We start from the raw sequence: 18,151 nt of genomic DNA on the forward strand, positions 1-18,151 counted from the left end.
CGATGCGCCAATTCGTTTATCTAGTTTGTCGCTAGATGTGTGCATTGGATTGTTTGAAGTTTGGGGTGAATAAGAAGATTTTGAAATTCTGCTGTAACTTTTGCCTTTTAGTGTTTTAGTGAATATTTGATTTTATTTTTAATAATATTTTAATAATACTTCTGGATCTCATAATAAGTATATAGCTCATGGTACAAGAAACTGTAAAACTATCTTCCACATCTTCACCATCATTTGCTGTGGTCAATTTTATTCTGTTTCTTTCTCTTTTTTTGTCTTTCCTGATTGATGTACAAGAGAATCATAGCTACCCACAGCGGCTAAGCCTCGGGCACTACAGAAACGTAATTCAGCCCCGTCCTTGGCTAGATGCAGGACCTCAGAGTTGCCTACATGGGGCACCTCCTCTTTGACTGGAAGCCTCATCCTCTTCCTCTCTGCTGCCCTCCAGGGGTGTTGCTGCGTCTCTATTTCACTGGTTTCTGTACTGACCCTGCCATCCCAAGGATGAACTAAGAACAAAAAGGCATCTCTGAAGAGCCATTTTCAGAGATTGTGGGGATGTCTCTTAATACATGTTTTTCATTAGAAGGTTACTGGACGTTAAGCTGAGTCCTGTGTTAAGCACAACGTCTCCATCTCAGATCTCAAGGCACACGGCTCCTACAATCTAAGTCTTTTCTGCTAGGAATAAACTGGGTTATTTTAAATGCTATAGTATTCAAAAGTACCTCTCCTAATTGGCGAAATAAAATTTGAATTGGATCATAATAAGTGCATTTTTCTTTTAACTTAATCAAGTTATGGGGGAGGAAATATTTTATAATAAAGGTAGAAATGATTAACATAAAGTAGTTATCTTAATTCTAAAATTAAACTATTTAAGAGATTTTAAAAAAAGATTTATTTATTTTTATTGCAAAGTCATATATAGAGAAGGGGAGAGACAGAGAGCAATATCTTCTGTCTGATGGTTCACTCCCCACGTGACTGCAACGACCGGTGCTGTACCGATCCCAAGCCAGGAACTCTTCTGGGTCTCCCATGCAGGTGCACGGTCCCAAGCCTCGACTGCTTTCCCATGCCACAAGCAGGGAGTTGGATGGGAAGCAGGGCCGCTGGGATTAGAACTGGTGCCCATATGGAATCCTGGCATGTTCAAAGCGAGGACTTAAGTTGCTAGGCCACCATACCGGGCCCTAAAAGGTATCTGTTAGAATAGTCTAGAAAGCTTTTCAAAAGAAGATGCTGATGCTCTGGCTTTGATTCAGACTCTTACGTTGGAAGCTCAGAAGTTGTGGTGGTGGGGAGCCTGGGCTTTAGTGGTTTTTTTTTTTAAGTCTCCATATCACTCTAACGTAGAACCCAAGCTGAGAGTTGCTGGACTGAAAAAGGAAATGCACTCCTGGAGCGTGTAAAACTAGCAATGTTTCCACTAAACAAAGTAGGTTCCATTTTCTGTTTGTTTCTGTGTATGTGGGAATCTTTCAAATTGCTAAGATGATCAGTAATGAGGAGATCACAGACTTAAATGTAGGATCTCTCTCAGCCTCTCCTGGACTCTTGATCGTATGCATGTGTGTGTGAGAGAGAGGAAGAGAGAGAGAGAAAAAGAGAGAGAATGTGTGTGTTAGAGAGAGAGACAAACACAGAGGGAGAGAAAGTTTGTCTTACAAACAGGTGGAATAGTTTAAACACTACGCACAAAAATTTCTTTTAGCTTTTACAGAAATCATTTACAGATGGGTTTTTAAAGCTTTTTAGAAGAATAGCTTACTATAACTGAAAGCAATAAAGGCTATTATCTGAGAAATATATCCCAAGGGTTATTTTACACTAAGTACATGGTTATTTATCTTAGACAGGAAATTGTGATTTCCACATCATTCTTAAATAGATGCTTCAAACACATGTTGTATGTTGAATCCAATCCTCATCTATAACATACTGTTACACAACTTTAGTGTTCTTGGGGTGAATACTCTAACTCAGTAGAGAAGATGCAGATTTCAAACTTTCAGGTGTCGAGTAGGGTTGAATCAAGTCAGAACATGATGTTGTGATGGGCGCTATCTTGTTCACTCTGCAGTGTGTTTGCATCAGTACTTGGCACGTAGTACATAGTAATCAAATGAAGGTTTAGACAGTCTGTAAAACCATTAAATAGGATGTGGAAAATGAAATTCAACATTTAATATTAATGTAATGATTATCATTTACACTTAGGCAATTAAAATAGAGACTGGATGAGAACCACATTAAAATGGCGTGTGAAGATTGCTTAGTTCATTTTCATAAGAATATTCATTTTTAAGCTACAATAAAAACGTATTGCCCAGGAAGGTCATGTTATCAGGTACACTATCGTGACTCCACCATACTGGAGTTGGCATACAATGTGTTCTGGGCCCTGTATTTTCTTGGAAGATGTTCCAGATATTGGCTTTCCTGCTGGAAGTAACCTAAAAAGCCCTGTTACTGGAGAAAAAATGAAGAAATTCAGATGTGCAGTTGTAAACAGGCACGACCCAGCAGAAGTGAAAGTGGTGTCTGCCGTGTGGAGCAGGGATGATGCTATTGGGTTTTTGCAACAGGTTTGACCCAGAAGTAGTGGATGGATTTTAAAAAGTTATATGGAAGAACTTCTTTGTAAATGGAATGTTCAAGAAAACTGAACCTGTTTGAAAAATGGATTTCTAGATCCAGTGGGGGAAAGCCAGATGACAATCCTGTCAAAGTTTTTTTTTCAACTCTGAGATTCTTTGTTTTGCTTTGAGACAAATGCCGTGTCTCCTATGAACAGTGGGGCCTGACCAGATTTCTTATGTGAACCTGGAAGAATATGATGCTGTTTGGTTTGTCTTAGCCTTTCTTGGTGAACTTGCTCTATCTGGTTCTCATTTGGGGGGATTTATATTCAAGATGTTTTGGATTACATGGTTTCAAAAGGAATTATAAGAATGCACATGCCTACGCTCTGCTGATCAGGTGTCTTTAGAATAAAATAATGAGGTCCCATGTGAGACAGGACAAAGGTGGGTTGGGGTAAGATAATATGTAAGTACATTTGTGGAAATTACATATGGCTCTGCAAAACACTTAGGTCAAATTTTAAGTAAAACTAAGGTGATGTAATTAGATTTTAGACTTTTTTGAGTCAGACCGACCTGGTTTTAAACACTGGCTTGCAAACTTACTCACTTGGGGATGTTACTTAACTCCTCTCAGGTTTAAGGTCAGTTTCCTTGTCCATTATGGTATGATAATTGTCTCTCCTGTGATACTGGAAATATTTCATATAATGCACGAAAGCGTGCCGGAAGAGGGCATGTGTTAGTAGAAGTGTTAGCTACATAGTGGTTGTAGATAGACACACTGTTAACTGGTTCTCTTTTTCTGGGCAAATTTCTTCATTTTGTATTTCAGTTTGTTTTGTAGATTGACTAAGATCATTGTCATACTAACAAAGTGTATAGAAAAATACATGACCAGCATTAAATACCATTTTGATATCAGTTTAGCTATTTGGAAATTGACAGCCAAATACTCAGAGTCTTCAAAATCAAGGAAGAAAAAAAAAAAAAGGATCCTTGTCCAAACAGTTTGTGAAGTTTAATTTCCCAGTGTTTCATGGATGTTGTAGAGGTGTTCATTCTACTTTTCATGAGCTGTCCCTGGAAGAACTACGAAGTTGAATCTCGCAAGTCATTTACACCTCAGTATAAAATACTTCACAAAAGCCTTCCTGAAAACATTCTTTGAATTGAGAAGGAGTAGTGATAAGAAATATCTGAGTGTAAGAGCGAGGGTCCAGCACCAAGGAAGAAGATCCGTAGAAGTTTCAAGAAAGTAGAAATGGAAGAATAAGTTGATTGATATGGGGTTGCTAGGCAAAGAAGAGTATTTGTGCGAGACTGTACACAAGAGGAGTTGTAAGCGCCAGCAGGAGGAAATGATCTTCTCCTTCCTATTCTGTGGTGTTAAGGGTTGAGCTTTGATCGGATATTGGTTTTTTGCTGCACGTATAGATCCTGATTTATGTATCAAATGCTCCTAGGTTGGTTCTATATTCCTCCTTGTTTAAGCCCTCGTTGCTTTTTTCTTTCGTTTTATATTACCCTGGAGCAGCTAGATGAAAGCTTGCTTGTATGTCATCTTGTTGCTCTGTTTTCACACACTGTCTTCCTTTTGAGTAACACCCAACATGTTGTGACATATTTCTTCTCTATGTTTATTGAATGCCCTTAGCATGCTTGTGCTGTAGAAAGAATGTAAAAGACACAGTTCTCACCAATCAGGGGCATGCATATTACGCATGAGAAATATAAGCATGCTTTTATTTGTGTTGTGTGTAAATATATACATATATGTGAATGTATACAAATGATAGATGGAAGATGATAGATTTGTTTTAATGAAGCAGACCATTAGCTAATATTCATTGCTCCTTAGCTGTTATCTTGAGAACAAAACAAAAATGGGAAAAAAAAAAGGTGTAGGGATGTCTCAACTGGAAACTTTCAGAACCATAAGCCTGACCGAGTTGATCCTTTCATTAAGCTAGAATTAAACCTGTGTGTGTGTGTGTGTGTGTGTGTGAAATTAGCTTTTTGGTGTTAGATCTATGATAGTCATACTAAGGACTTGTCACAGTTGATATGTGGTCTCAGTAATCCACGAGTTCTGAAATTTAGGTCATTCGTTTCCAAGATCCAATTATGTGTGAAGCAAACCAAGTGCTGGGAGTGGGATACTATAATGAGCACAAGCGTGTCCCTGCATTGATGGGACACACAGGCCACCGGGAGCACAGATGCTAGACCAATAATGATATGATCAAGGTATAACCACTTTACATGTTCTTATGATCCTGTAATAACGATGCAACAAATGGAGCTGATTTCTTGGGGAAATCTTGGGAAATATCTGACTTAAAATGAGACATAGAATCAGAAAGAAGACTCCAGATAAAGAGGGTGAAAGTAGTGGGCAGTGTTACAGGTCCAGTGAGCAACACACTTGCCAGTTGAGAAAGTGCAGGAAGACAACCTGTCCAGAGTATGAAGGCAAGTGTTATCGGAGGTGAGAGCAGAGCGTGAGGCTGGGCCACACCACACAAGCCCTGTAAGTCACAGCAGGGTCTTTCTGCACTGAATTAGACAAAGCATAGGGAATAATTTCCAACACAGTATGCATGAAGGGCCTCCAAAAGATAATGATTTAAAGCATATTTGCAGCAAAATGAAATTTTCTTTTTTTAAAAAGATTTATTTATTTTCTTTTGGAAAGTCAGGTTTACAAAGAGGAGTGCCCTCTGATCCATTCCACACGTACTACAACGGCTAGAGCTGAGCAGATCCGACCTGAAGCCAGGACCCCCTTCCACCTCTCCCATGAGGGTACAGGATCCCAAGACCTTGGGCTGTCCTCAGTTGGCTCCCCAGGCCACAATCAGTGAATTGGATGGGAAGTAGAGCCTCTGGCACACAAACTAACACCCATACAGGATCCGGTGCATGCAAGGCAAGGACTTTAGCTGCTAGGCTATTGTGCTGGACTCAAAACATTTATCTTTTAACTGCATTTCTGTAAACTTTTAAAAGCACGTTTGTCTGTTTAGTACAATATTACTGTTCTGATTTATATTTTAAAGCTCTGGTATGGAGCAATACCACAGATGTTAATAAACACTGTGTGTTTGCAGAGCAAAGGGAAACCCTTCGAGGATGTTAGGCTGGGGTATGGCATTGGACATGGACAGATTTACATTGTGTTAGCATTATGCTGGCTACTATGTTAGAAAACAAATTTGTGAGAGGAGGGTGGTGCCAATGGCTGCAAGAAAACCAGGAGCAACAGAAGTCATCTTACAGGATGATGCAGTGGCTCTTTCAGCTGCCTCTGGCTTAGTGGTGCCTGTGTAGCCCGTGACCCAACAGGTGTATCATTCTGAGGATCTCCAAGTTGTGTAGGATTGTGTTAAGCTATAGTCATTTTTAAGAAGTGCTGACCCATCCGATTGGGATAGTTGGAGAAGCCTGCCACAAGGGAACTGAATCAACTGGCTGCGCTAATCTGGAAAACATTTAGTATAGGCTATGAAATAGCTTGTAGAATTAATTCTGGGGGCCAAGTTCCAAAAAAAGTTCCCCCAAGCTACATCCTAGCTCGCGAAGGAGAGCCTCCTGCAGTGCCTCAGTCCGAAAGCTGAGAAACAGGGGAACCTGCCTGCAGTTGTAGCTAGGAGCTACGAGCAGTTGCTTTGCTGTGGCGTTGAATTAACTTTCCAACAAAGAGGGACGTGCACAGGGATGCCCAGTGAGCTAAGAAGCAGATGCTAAAAGCTCAACCATGGTGATTGTAGAATATAAAACTGCCTTCGGGAGCACGTCTCACAGTGCCCGATATATGTCTGTGTTTGACAGATAGGCCCTTAATCCTGTTAAGACCCCAGCCATGTTAAGTTTTAGCATTTTATCTGTACGGTACAGGAAAATTCGAGAACAACACTGGCGTGTCACACCATTGGAGTTTGTGAACAGGATCTTTCATGACACTTCAAGAAGTGCACCCAGCTCAGGGAATTCACGTTTTATTCTGTCACAATCAAGGCAGTGGACATTTCGACGCCATCTAGGTCCTCCTTATCCTCTTTTCACAAATAATGATTTGTACATTACCTTTAAATTCAATGACATAAAGAAGAATATCCAATCATGGGTAAATAAAAACCATTCTATAGGGCCCGCTGTGGTGGCCTAGTGGCTAAAGTCCTCGCCTTGCACACATCAGGATCTCATATGGGCACCAGTTCTAATCCCGGTAGCCCCACTTCCCATCCAGCTCTCTGCTTATGACCTGGGAAAGCAGTCGAGGATAGCCCAAAGTCTTGGGACCCTGCACCCGCAGGGGAGACCTGGAGAAATTTCCAGGCTCCTGGCTTTGGATTGGTACAGCACCGGCCATTGGGGCCAAATGAGGAGTGAATGATTAGACAGATGATCTTCCTCTCTGTCTCTCCTTCTCTCTGTGTATCTGAATGCAATAAAAATAAAATAAGTCATAAGCAAAAACATTCCATAACTTTATAGAGAAAATGGAATCCTTGAAACATGCAGGCAAAGTAGAAGTTGCTGTTGATACTTAGTGCCCTGAATAAAAGTACCTCTTGCATTTGCCACACGGATTTTTTGGGAAGATGCGACATTCGTGACATTTGTATGTGTCTTCTGCTTCATTTATTTGTTGAAGCTACTTCTTTCAATTTTAACTGGTTTTAATAGTTGAGAAAATTAACACGCGTATATACACGGTGAAAGGGAGGTTCCTATATTAGAGGATCAGAGCTATATATACCTATATAGCTATATTAGAGTTATAGATGTGTGTGTAGTTTAGATTTCTATTTTGCTTAACATCGTTTGGATCATATTATGTATGTTTATTTGTTCATTTTACTCATCATAGCAGAAAATCCATTCCATTTTCATTTACTTGGAGCCAAGGACATTTACGGAAGCTGAGCATCTTTTTTTTTTTAAATATTTATTTATTTTTATTGGAAAGTCAGATATACATTGAGGAGGAAAAACAGAGAGGAAAGATCTTCTGTCTACTGATTCACTCCCCAAATAGCAGCAACAACCAGAGCTGAACTGATCTGAAGCCAGGAGCCAGGAACCTCTTCCAGGTCTCCCACATGGGTACAGGGTCCCAAATCTTTGGGCTGTCCTCAGTTGCTTTCCCAGACCACAAGCTGGGAGCTGGGAGGAGTGCAGGGCTGCCGGCATTAGAACTGACGCCCACATTGGATCTTGGTGTGTGCAAAGTGAGGACCCTTAGCTGCTAGGCTACCACGCCGGACCCAAAGTGTGTTCTTTTACAAAATTTTCTGTCTACTGTCGGTCCTTGCAGACAGGTGGCTGTATCTGGAGCCTGTATCTGTAGAAAGGGAAAGACTGATTCCAAGGTTAGTTTCAGGGTATCGTTTTATTACTATGGCCCAGTGTTTTCAGAGACAATTGTTACACAGTGTGTGATGTACGGATCCTGTATCAACTGATTTTTGTTTTTGTGTTTGTTGTTGTTGTTTATACCTTCTATAAGTGTATCATGATCTCTTGATTTTGATCAGTGAATTAAGGAAAGTAAAGAGGTGATTTCAGGCTAGACCAATAGGAATCCTGACAAAAGGATAAAAGTGGTGGGTTAATTAACGAAACCGTGAGAGACGGGATTTAAATATGAGAGAGAAAGGAATATGTTCCCGACACTCCCTGGGCAGCAGGCAGTGACTTGATGGGACGGCTCATGTCGTTATGCCCATCCTCATAAGCACATTAACGTATTATCCCACACCTGTATTACATACCCAGTGTCCATCTGCTATCCCTTCCGTGTCCTTACCTTAAAGTCGAAGGAACCAGTCTCCAGCAAGGCTAAAAGACTTATTCATGGATTTAAGTCAGGGCAAGGATTCCAGTTCCCAACTCTTCGTACGCTGTAGGATTCCTGCCTGTTTGCAATGAAACCACGGAGGATCTGTATTTTCTGGATGTATTTGGCCTACAGTTGAGTGGCAGAGTTGAATTCAGTGATTTCATATCATCAAAGAGATCCCGTTATAGTCCAGTAGGCAGGGTCTTAAACACACTGGTGTTTTTCACATTGTTGATGATAGGTTCTTCCTTGGAGACTACGTTTCTTTCCACAGCAACTTCTATATTTACCGAAGGAACACTGTTGACAGTGCCGCATGAGATGAAAACTCTAAGCTTCTTAGGATTTTAAGGTTTTCTTAAAAAGGATTAAGAAGCTACTGCTAAATCCTACCTTTAGGACCCTAAACTTGGCCTATGAATCTCTCCTTAAAACATTCTCGGAAGCTGGGGCTGGCCTAACTGCTCTCCTCCTCCTTGTTTCCTTCTGTTTCTGAGGCCAGACCACTGAGCTTTGGTGGGTTGAACTGGCCCTCCGCATGCTCATTTTCCACTTGTTTTTGGCATTCAGGGTTTCTCCTAAATCAAAATCTAAGTAAGCTTTGAAACTTGCTTTCAAATTTTAATGATGATGAGACATACAATTATAGCCCAGAATGGCAGCATAAAGAGGTACTTTCTAAATGGCACAGACATTGAGTGGGATCATAAAAAGAGGTGAACAAGAAATAAATCTTTATCTGGAAAAATTAGCCTTGGCTAATGCCCCCTTTATTTTTTCAGATAGAAGATTCCAACTTTTGAGTTGTCCCAATTGTGAAACATCCTATTGGTCAGAGCCATGGGTTGGTTGTTCTGGAAAAAGAACCACTTAATTATTTATCCCAGTTAAAGTGTTAATGCCCAAGAGTAGAATTTGGGTGTTGTGGTGGTCTTAAAAATTCGCTAAAGCGGGCCCGGCGCAGTGGCGCAAGTGGTTAAAGGTCCTCGCCTAGCACGCCCGGGATCCCATATGGGCGCCGGTTCTAATCCCGGCAGCCCCGCTTCCCTTCCAGCTCCCTGCCTGTGGCCTGGGAAGGCAGTCGAGGACGGCCCAAGGCTTTGGGACCCTGCACCCGCGTGGGAGACCCGGAAGAGGCTCCTGGCTTCGGATCGGCATAGTATCGGCCCGTTGCGCTCACTTGGGGAGTGAATCATCGGACGGAAGATCTTCCTCTCTGTCTCTCCTCTCTCTCTGTATATCCGCCTTTCCAATGAAAAAATAATAAAAATAAATCTTTAAAAAAAAAAAAAATAAAAATTCGCTAAAGCACAGTTTGGTAGAAAAGGAAAAAGGGGGCAGGGCAGAGTGAGTATACGCTGTTCGGTCCTGGTGACAGCAGGATCTAGAGTCAACTGCTCCCTGTCCTCATTGTTGTGGTTCGCTTCTTGTTCTGTGCTCCATAATTGATAAACTACTGAAAGACGAGTGATTGTGATTTTGTTAGTTTGTTTTTCCAAAGTGCAGTTTCAAAACCATGCTAAATAGGTCTATTTGCAATTAACAAAGGCAGGCATACATAGATTATAAACAGACCTAGCATGTTAAAGAGAAGTAAGATGAAGTCAAGCTATTTTCACATGAGAAGGCTAGCTGATAGGTGAACTGTTTGACTTTTGTGTATTTCGGAAATTGCTATTCCATATTCAACCCTGCAATAAATGAATAGGGGCTATGTGTTTATACAGTCCACTGAGATCAGGAAACCGACTAAGTAGTGTTATCTTTGTGACTGATCGGCTGCCTGGAACATGTTTCAAATTAACTGTATCAATAATCAAACAAGGTCCTTCATTGTGCATTTCTCAGAGCAAACAAATTGCAATGTATTTTTATAAGCAAAAAGCTATTTGATTCCCCGCCTTTCCTATATTTGGAAATAGATTGATATAGAATTTCTTAAAATACTGCATATAAATTAAACATTAAAAGGGAGATGTGGGAGAGGAAGTCTAAGCTGCCCTATTGTAATCTTGCCTTCAGCCTTCACTGCCTCAAGGACACTTCATTTCATATCACATGTCCTTCTTTTGAAAGGTAATCACAAGGTTCAAGTAACATTTAAGCACACCAGGGAACTGCATAATTTATGAACTTTATTTACCTTTGTGTGTGTGTGTGTGTGTGTGTATTCTTATTTTAATGCACAACGGGAAAACAGAAGGATGTTTTCACACATTAATGTCTTTTTCTGTCTTCCTCTTTTCCACCCTGTGTTTGCAGATAGGGGCCTTGAAGGACTATTACCACTTCTACCATAGCAGGACGATTAAAAGATCGGTTCTCTCAAGCAGAGGGACCCACAGTTTCATTTCAATGGAACCAAAGGTAAGAAGAACCAGCTGGGCAGCGTGGGGGTGGGGAGAAGCAGCAAAGCTTCTGCATTTTTTATTGTTGGTCATAACACTGGGAGGCATGAAGGCTCAAATGTCTTCCGTGTCATATTATCCTCAGGTCTGCTGTCATACTACCTATTCAAATGAACGTAGGCATGACTTGATTTTTGCTGGTATACCACTGCCAACCCGGGTGGAGAACTGCCCAAGCAAATGCATGTGTGTAGATTCTCACACAAAAATGAGAGGGGAAGGAGTTTTAGAAGATAGTTGTAATGTGATAAATACCCTGCCGAGGATGGGCATTAGGTCTAGTTGTTCAGATAGCGCTTAAGAGACCTTCATCCCATATTGTATGTTAGTATCTTGGATTGGTACCCAGCCTGGACTTGTGACTCCAGGATGCAAGCAAATGAAGAGCCTGGGCAGAGCAGTGATGGCTTGAGTGATTGATGTTACTGCCACCTACAAGGAAGATCTGAATTGAGCTTCAAGACCCTGGATTTGGCCACAGTTAGTGGCAATTGTGGAAGTTAAGGCAGTGAACCAGTGGTTGAGACTTCTCACTGGCACTCTCCTTAAAAAAGAAAAAAAAAAAGAAAAAAGAAAAAAAATTATGTGCTAAGCCATCTTCCTATGAGAGGAGAAGCTTCTTCCACAATCATTAGGCCAGGAGTTAGTTTATCATGAATTGCCATGATTTTACCTGACATTGGTATATATTGGTGTATATGTATTGGACGTATATTGGTGGAACAAGGAATAGAGCAAGTCAGTCTGAGACAGGAGGGATACTGAACACAGAAGAGACAGAAGCCAGTTGCTGCTCTTGGGTTATGCTTTTATACTGGGTCCTTTAAAGCCGGTAAGTGAGTATGGTGTGCCTGTGTTACAAGGGCAGCTATGAGATGGGAAAGCAGAGGTGGACAGGTGTAAGGGACTAATTCACTTGGTTAAGGTCCTGAGAACAAGTTGAATATTTGTCCTTAGTAAGTTGGAGAAAGGAACTGACTTCAGATGAAGACCTCCCTGGCTTGTCGGACATGGCAAGTGGAGAGGCAGAGACGGCACTGTGCCAGCTTGCCCCAGTTGCTCCTAGGCTCACAGTGCATCACTGATGAGGTGGTTTTTTTTTTTCCTGTTTCATTATGATTTGGCTTTGCCATAAGAGCTCATTTTCAAATAAATTGGTGAACAAGTTCCTACCGGTTTGAACAACAAATTCAGCCAGAGTCTTCCAAGATTGTATTTGTTGTTAGAGCAGAAGGGTTTGTAATTGAATTAATATGCAAAGTAAGTTTACACTTCAGAACTTGCCCTCTGTGTTATGCCATGGTTTACCGTGTTTTTTCCCCTAAAATACTATGACACAGTGTTCGTGGTTGTGAAGTTCTATCTCAGTGATGACAAAAAGCATATGTTTTTCTAGGTTTCTGTTTCCAGAGTGTTATCAAAACATCCCTTAACTTAGAAAGCAGTGGCCTGTTGATAATGGTTTTTCCCTTTCATCTCTATTCAGGGTTGCATTTTTCTTGAAAAGTAATCTATTGGAAAAATCTTGAGTTAGGTACATTTTCAAAGTAAAAATCATATTTTTTAGCATTAGAAATGCTTTTGAAGCTTTCTTGAGTCATGATAATCACAATTATTCTAGTTCATATCTCACATGAGGTCAACGTGAATTTGAAAAACAGAGTTCTGATTGGTTTATGAAGTAAGAACAGTGTGTTGGGACGCTGTTTTCCCGATGAAAGATTTCCCAAATATGGAGCTGTTTTGGTTCTGACTGTTACCCTGGGCATCTTGCTGTCTGTTTCTCTCTCTCTCAGGGCATCTGATGGCTTTGTGTGGATCCACCTTGAACAATGGGACACAGAGTACCTGGCATGTGGGCTTTCTCCATCCAGAGGCAGAGGGCCTTTTCAGGCTAACCCAAGCATACATGCTGCATTTCCTTTCCTCATCAAGTACAATGATGCTACAGTGTCAGGCTCTATGTTCTGTTCTGATTCCAGCCGCGTCCACCCTTGTGTGGCAGTTACACACAAGGGCCACATTTCTCGGCCTTGCAGGTGGGGCATTGCCCATCAAGTCAGCCACCAATGTTTCTTGAGCCTTTAGTATGATGCAGGCCCCAGGGAAGGTCCTGGGATTGAAGCTCACTAATGGTGTCTTCTGTAGCAACTCTCGGGGAAGCTAGGATAGCAGTGCTTTCCCGTGTGGGGAGAGGGGAGTGGAGGCTGCATAGGTCCTTCTCATTCCTCCTTTCCCAGCTCCCTCTTATCAAAAACAGAAAGGGTTCACTCTTTTTGTTTACTTATAAAAATTTTTATTTACGGAGAAGTTGAAGAAAACGTTGTAAAACTTCCCACATGTACTTTCTAGTTTCTAGTTTTAAGGTTAAAATTGTGCATTCACCACACCCACTTGCTTCCCCAGGCCACAAGCAGGGAGCTGGATGGGAAGCAGGGCCGGAGGGATTAGAACCGGTGCCCATATGGGATCCTGGCACATTCAAGGCGAGGACTTTAGCTGCTAGGTTTCCGTGCTGGACCCAGATATGCATATGTTTTTCACTTGAACTTTTGCAAGTATATTGTAGACTTTCAACTCTAAAGATGTCCCCTCATGTTTATTAAAAATGAGAACATTTCATTCTGTGGGTACAGTAATTTAAATCAGCATATTGGTATTCTATCAGTATTATGAATTGTAATCCTGTTTCTTGATTTCTTTTCTGGGTTGTTATATTTGGTTACTAGGTTTCTCAGGTTCTCTTTGTCATAGTTTCTTTAACTTTCTTTTTCATTCAGTAGTTAAAAGTTTCTTTTTGAGTATTTGTCAGGTTGGGTTTGTCTATTTGCTCATAATTACGTTCAGGTTTGGCAGGAATGTGTTTGGTAAGAATACTAGAGAAATGATGCGTTCTTCCTAGTGTATCTGACAAAGAGGCAAAGCAAGCTGGTTTGTTTCCGTTGTGAAGGTCCTCAGAACTTTGATCACCCGGATAAGATCATGCCTGCCACAATCCCTGGCTTTGAAATGACTCTCCTCTTTCTTAGCTAATGAATGCTCTGTGCGGATGTCCTGAGAGATTATATATATTAGTCCGTTTTCCATTGCTGTCACGAGGTGTCTAAGGATGGGTCATTTGTAAAGAAATGACGTTTCTAATTAGTCCACAGTTTGGAGATTGAAATTCCAAACAGTGTGGTGCCGGCTCTGTGGAGGGCTCATTGGTTACATCACCTTGTTGCAGATGGCACCTTGGCAGGATTGCATACAAGAAAGAGAAATCACATGATGAGACAAGAAGCCTGAGGCCAGGGACACAATTGTGGGAAGGAATTAACTGGCATCCATGAGAGCTGCTTTAATCCCTTTTAGTGACAAAGTCTCAGTGACCTAACAACTTCCCAGTAGGACTCACATCTTAAAGGTTCTCCTGTCCCTTGGCACTGAAGACTGATCGTATCCTCAGGAGACAAGCAACATTCAAATCACAGTACCATGGATGTTTCCGTGAGCTTGTTTATATCTGTCACATTTTGACTTCTTGCCCAGAAATAGAAAACATATTAAACTGGGCTCTTATTTTTTTAAAAACAAATAGCATAAACTGTCACTAGATCAGGCACCATGTATTATTCTCTGTTTCCCATTAGATTGCATTTTAAAGTTTCTGGCCTATCAAGCACGAATCATGTTCAATTATTTTTCTATCATCAAATCTATTGTAGATTGTTTTTACCCAGATCTAGGTTAGAGTTGTCTGTTATGGATAAGGGATCAGAAGCTTCCTTGTTAATTTCTTCTTGTCGTTATCAGTCAGTATGCCCTGTGATATAGATGCACGTGGCTGGGTAGTCTCGTTTATGGGAAAACTTCTCCTACAGAGAATCGTAGGCATCTTAGAATTAAACTGATTATTCAGTTTGCTCTCTTGTCCAGTCAAAGCTATCATATTCTCTACCCTAGTCCTTAAAGGAAACTTTTTAAGATTTGTTTGAATATGGCCAAAGCCAAGGAACTGATGACATGAAAAGGCAAACATTTCTGTACCCGAGTAGTTTTAACTTGTTATAATTTGCTTATCTAAAGCTCCTCCCTATTGCTGTGTGCAGCAGCTTCAAAAATGTCTGTGGCTCTCTGCTTATTCTCCAAGAGAAGCAATTGTTCCTGTGTACATGTGGCCCGAATGAAGGTCAAGGCTTTGGCTCACACTGATACTGCCCATTTGTTGCATTCATACATAAGCCATTTGCTCTGAAGATTGTCTTAAGGCCAAGCATTCAAGCGTTATGTAGTGACTGAGGGGCGTGGGGCAGGAAGGCATACATGAAGTGCCTGCAAAAGCAGATAAAGTCAGACGTGCGAAAGGAGAATGGTAAGTTCAAGTTGCCTGCGAATCCCGCCCGGTGCTTGTAGTGCCTAGGATTTTATTTTCAGATGCCCCAAGTTTCTCTTTGTTTTTCAAGAATGAGACGCATGGGATAGAGTAACTCTAGACTCGGAGCGCTTCAAGGGTGCAAGGGGAATAAAATCATACAATCCATTCAGGAGTCCCATCCTACTTCCCTGTGGATTTACTATCATTTCAGAATGATGTTTTCACTGCTAATTGATGTGTAATTGATCCCTGGAGGCCGCCAGCACACTAGTTACCTCTGTCCATAAGTAGAAGGCAAGCCTGTGGCAGATTAAGAGCTTGCAGCTAAGCTGTGTACATTCACTTGATCTACCTGGGGAACTTTGGAGATAAAGAAACTTAACTTTTACAAAAGTAAAAATGCAGATGTGCCTGGGATCGATCTTCCTGGCTCTCCTTTGTGCGTTGTGGCCTTGCTTTTTCAAGAAGAATATTCCATGTGTCCCGGTGCAGCTTGAAGATGAGTTTCCCTCTGAGTTCAGGTGTTTCCTTTGCAGGCACTGCTGTACTTCCACTCCAGCTGGGGCTCCTGTGCATTTTCTTTGGCAGGTTCATATTCTGCTCTTCAGTTTTGAAGGCTGCCGACTGATTGTTAGAGAATGTTTGAGAGTACTTCATTTTGAAAGCTTGTGAACTTGCATGCCTGCAATGGGACTGTAGGTAAGAAGAAACAGTGAGCTGGATGGAGGAGGTGTTAGAACCACAGGCCTCGTGATGAGGGGCAGAAGGATGCCTGTAGGGAGCAGCTATGCTTCTGCAGGTGCGTGGCCTCTTGGCGAGCTGGCTCAGGTAGTCAAGCCTAAAGAAACTGCAAGTTTTTGATTCCTTGGGTTGGCCGTGCGGGGAGTAAACTGAGGGGACATAAAAGATGGATCTAAGTCCTTTTATAATTTTTGTTTGATTTGAACCTCATCTGGATAATATGTGTTGTTTTTGAAAGACAGAGAGAAGGATGGACAGAAATATCTTATTTACAAGTTTAGTCTCCAAAGGTTGGGATTGGACAAAGCCAGTGATGAAGCGTCTCCTGTGTAGGTGGCAAGGACCAAACATGATCTACTGTTTAGCAGACTAAACAGTGTCGGGAAGCCGGAGGTGGGAGTGAAGCTAGAACTGGACTCAGGTATTCTGATGTATGGAATGCAGGCATCTCAAGCAGCGTTTATTTTTGGAAAAGCAGATTTACTGAGAGAAGGGGAACTCACATGCCTGCAATGAGTTCACTCTCCAAATGACCAAAACAGCTGCAGTCAGGAATTTCCTCTGGGTCTCCCATATAGGTGCAGGGTTCCACTATCCTCTGGTGCTTTCGCAGGCCATAAGCATGGAGCTGGATGGGAAGTGGAGCAGCCGGGACACAAAGCAGCGCCCATAAGGAATGCTGGCCCTTGAAGGTGGAGGATTAGCCTAATGGGCCACAGTGTTGACTCCTCAAGCAGCATCTTAATCACCAGGGCACACCGTATCCCCAGATTTGTAGTGTCAGTTTGATCAATTCTATTCCACGATTTCTGTCCTTGCCACAGTCTCCACGCTAAAATATAGTCTCATTAGGCATCCACAGAGCAGGTTCACGAGGTTTCAAGTCTTGGTATAGACACAAAGGGAAAGGCTTCTTCCTTGTTTTCCCCAGTTTTCCACTGACACTTAATATTGTTCCGAAAGAAAGTGATAACCAGACTATTTGCAGAAACAGGCTACTTCCAAGAAAGTAATAAAAGGGAAAGCAAAATGATGGGCATACAGATTCTGGGTATGATGAGGGGAGGGCAGCTGTGGCTTTTGCATAATCCCTGCAGCTACTAGAATATAGGTACTGTTAAATATTTGCCGTTTTCATAGTTGACTTGTGTTCCTAAAGTGTCAGATTATAAAAACATGAGCATGGGATCCTAGGAAATGCAAAGGGCTTAGGCAGCAGTCTGAATTTCTAGGAAGGCTTTTTTTTTTTTAAGATTTATTTATTTTTATTACAAAGTTAGATAGACAGAGAGGAAGATCTTCCATCCAATGATTCACTCCCCAAGTAAGCACAACAGCTAGTGCTGTGTGGATCCAAAGCCACAAGGCAGGAACTTTTTCCTGGTCTCCCACATGGGTGCAGGGATCCAAGGCTTTGGGCCGAGCTCGATTGCTTCCCAGGCCACAAGCAGGGAGCTGGATGGGAAGTAGAGCTGCCGGGATTAGAACTGGCACCCATATGGGATCCTGGCGCATTCCAGGTGAGGACTTTAGCTGCTAGACCACTGCGCCTGGCCCTCTAGGAAGATTTTAATGAAGGAATTTTTTGTTGAAATCTTTAGCAAGTTAAAACAAAGCAAATTTGCCAGCTAAAGGTAAAAGCAGAGATAGCAAATAAATAAACAAGACCAAGAAAAACAGTGGCAAGAACAAAAAAACCCAGAGCCTGTCAGGCTTTGAAAAGAAATCATACTGTTTTAGAAATGTCTTTTAATAAATGCAAGAGTAGATAAGAAAACTAATTAAACCCTTGCCTTTGAAGAGGTTTGATTTGTCAGTAAGTGTTTTTGCATTTTGTTTCTGCGCTAAGCTCTACTGGTAAGCTGGTTGTTACCGCACAAAATAGAGCAATATGGTACGACAGAAGGAACCTTTAGATTTTAGTTCCTGTTGTCATGTCTCTGGAATGACCTCTTAATCTCATATCGATTAGCTTTCCATTCAAAGTCTCACCATTGCTCATGCATATACTAACAGAAATAAATGGTATAATGCAATGCGATCAAATTCATTCCTTGAGTTTTTTTTTTTCTGTCTCTTAGGTCTTCACTGATGCTTTCCTCCAGCTCATCTGTAAAGTTGGGAGAGCCAGGGGCTCTTCTCTTCCCAGAGAACTTCATTCATTCCCACAGTGTGTATATGTGTATGCTAGTGATGTCCCCTCAAG

At 41.5% G+C, this 18,151-nt stretch overlaps 1 protein-coding gene across 2 annotated transcripts in view; it reads left to right on the forward strand.

Moving 5' to 3' along the window:
- Window positions 1–18,151, forward strand: part of PCSK5 (proprotein convertase subtilisin/kexin type 5) — a 288,359-nt gene that overhangs the window by 25,399 nt on the left and 244,809 nt on the right. For both annotated transcript variants that reach the window (XM_040988776.1, XM_040988775.1), the window contains exon 2: window positions 10,702–10,806. In XM_040988776.1, coding sequence (XP_040844710.1) covers window positions 10,702–10,806 — 105 coding nt within the window. The remainder of the gene's footprint in view (window positions 1–10,701; window positions 10,807–18,151) is intronic.

The sequence above is a fragment of the Ochotona curzoniae genome, unplaced genomic scaffold, assembly GCF_017591425.1.
Source record: "Ochotona curzoniae isolate NIBS_2020 unplaced genomic scaffold, NIBS_Ocur_1.0 contig_50, whole genome shotgun sequence".
NCBI lineage: Eukaryota > Metazoa > Chordata > Mammalia > Lagomorpha > Ochotonidae > Ochotona > Ochotona curzoniae.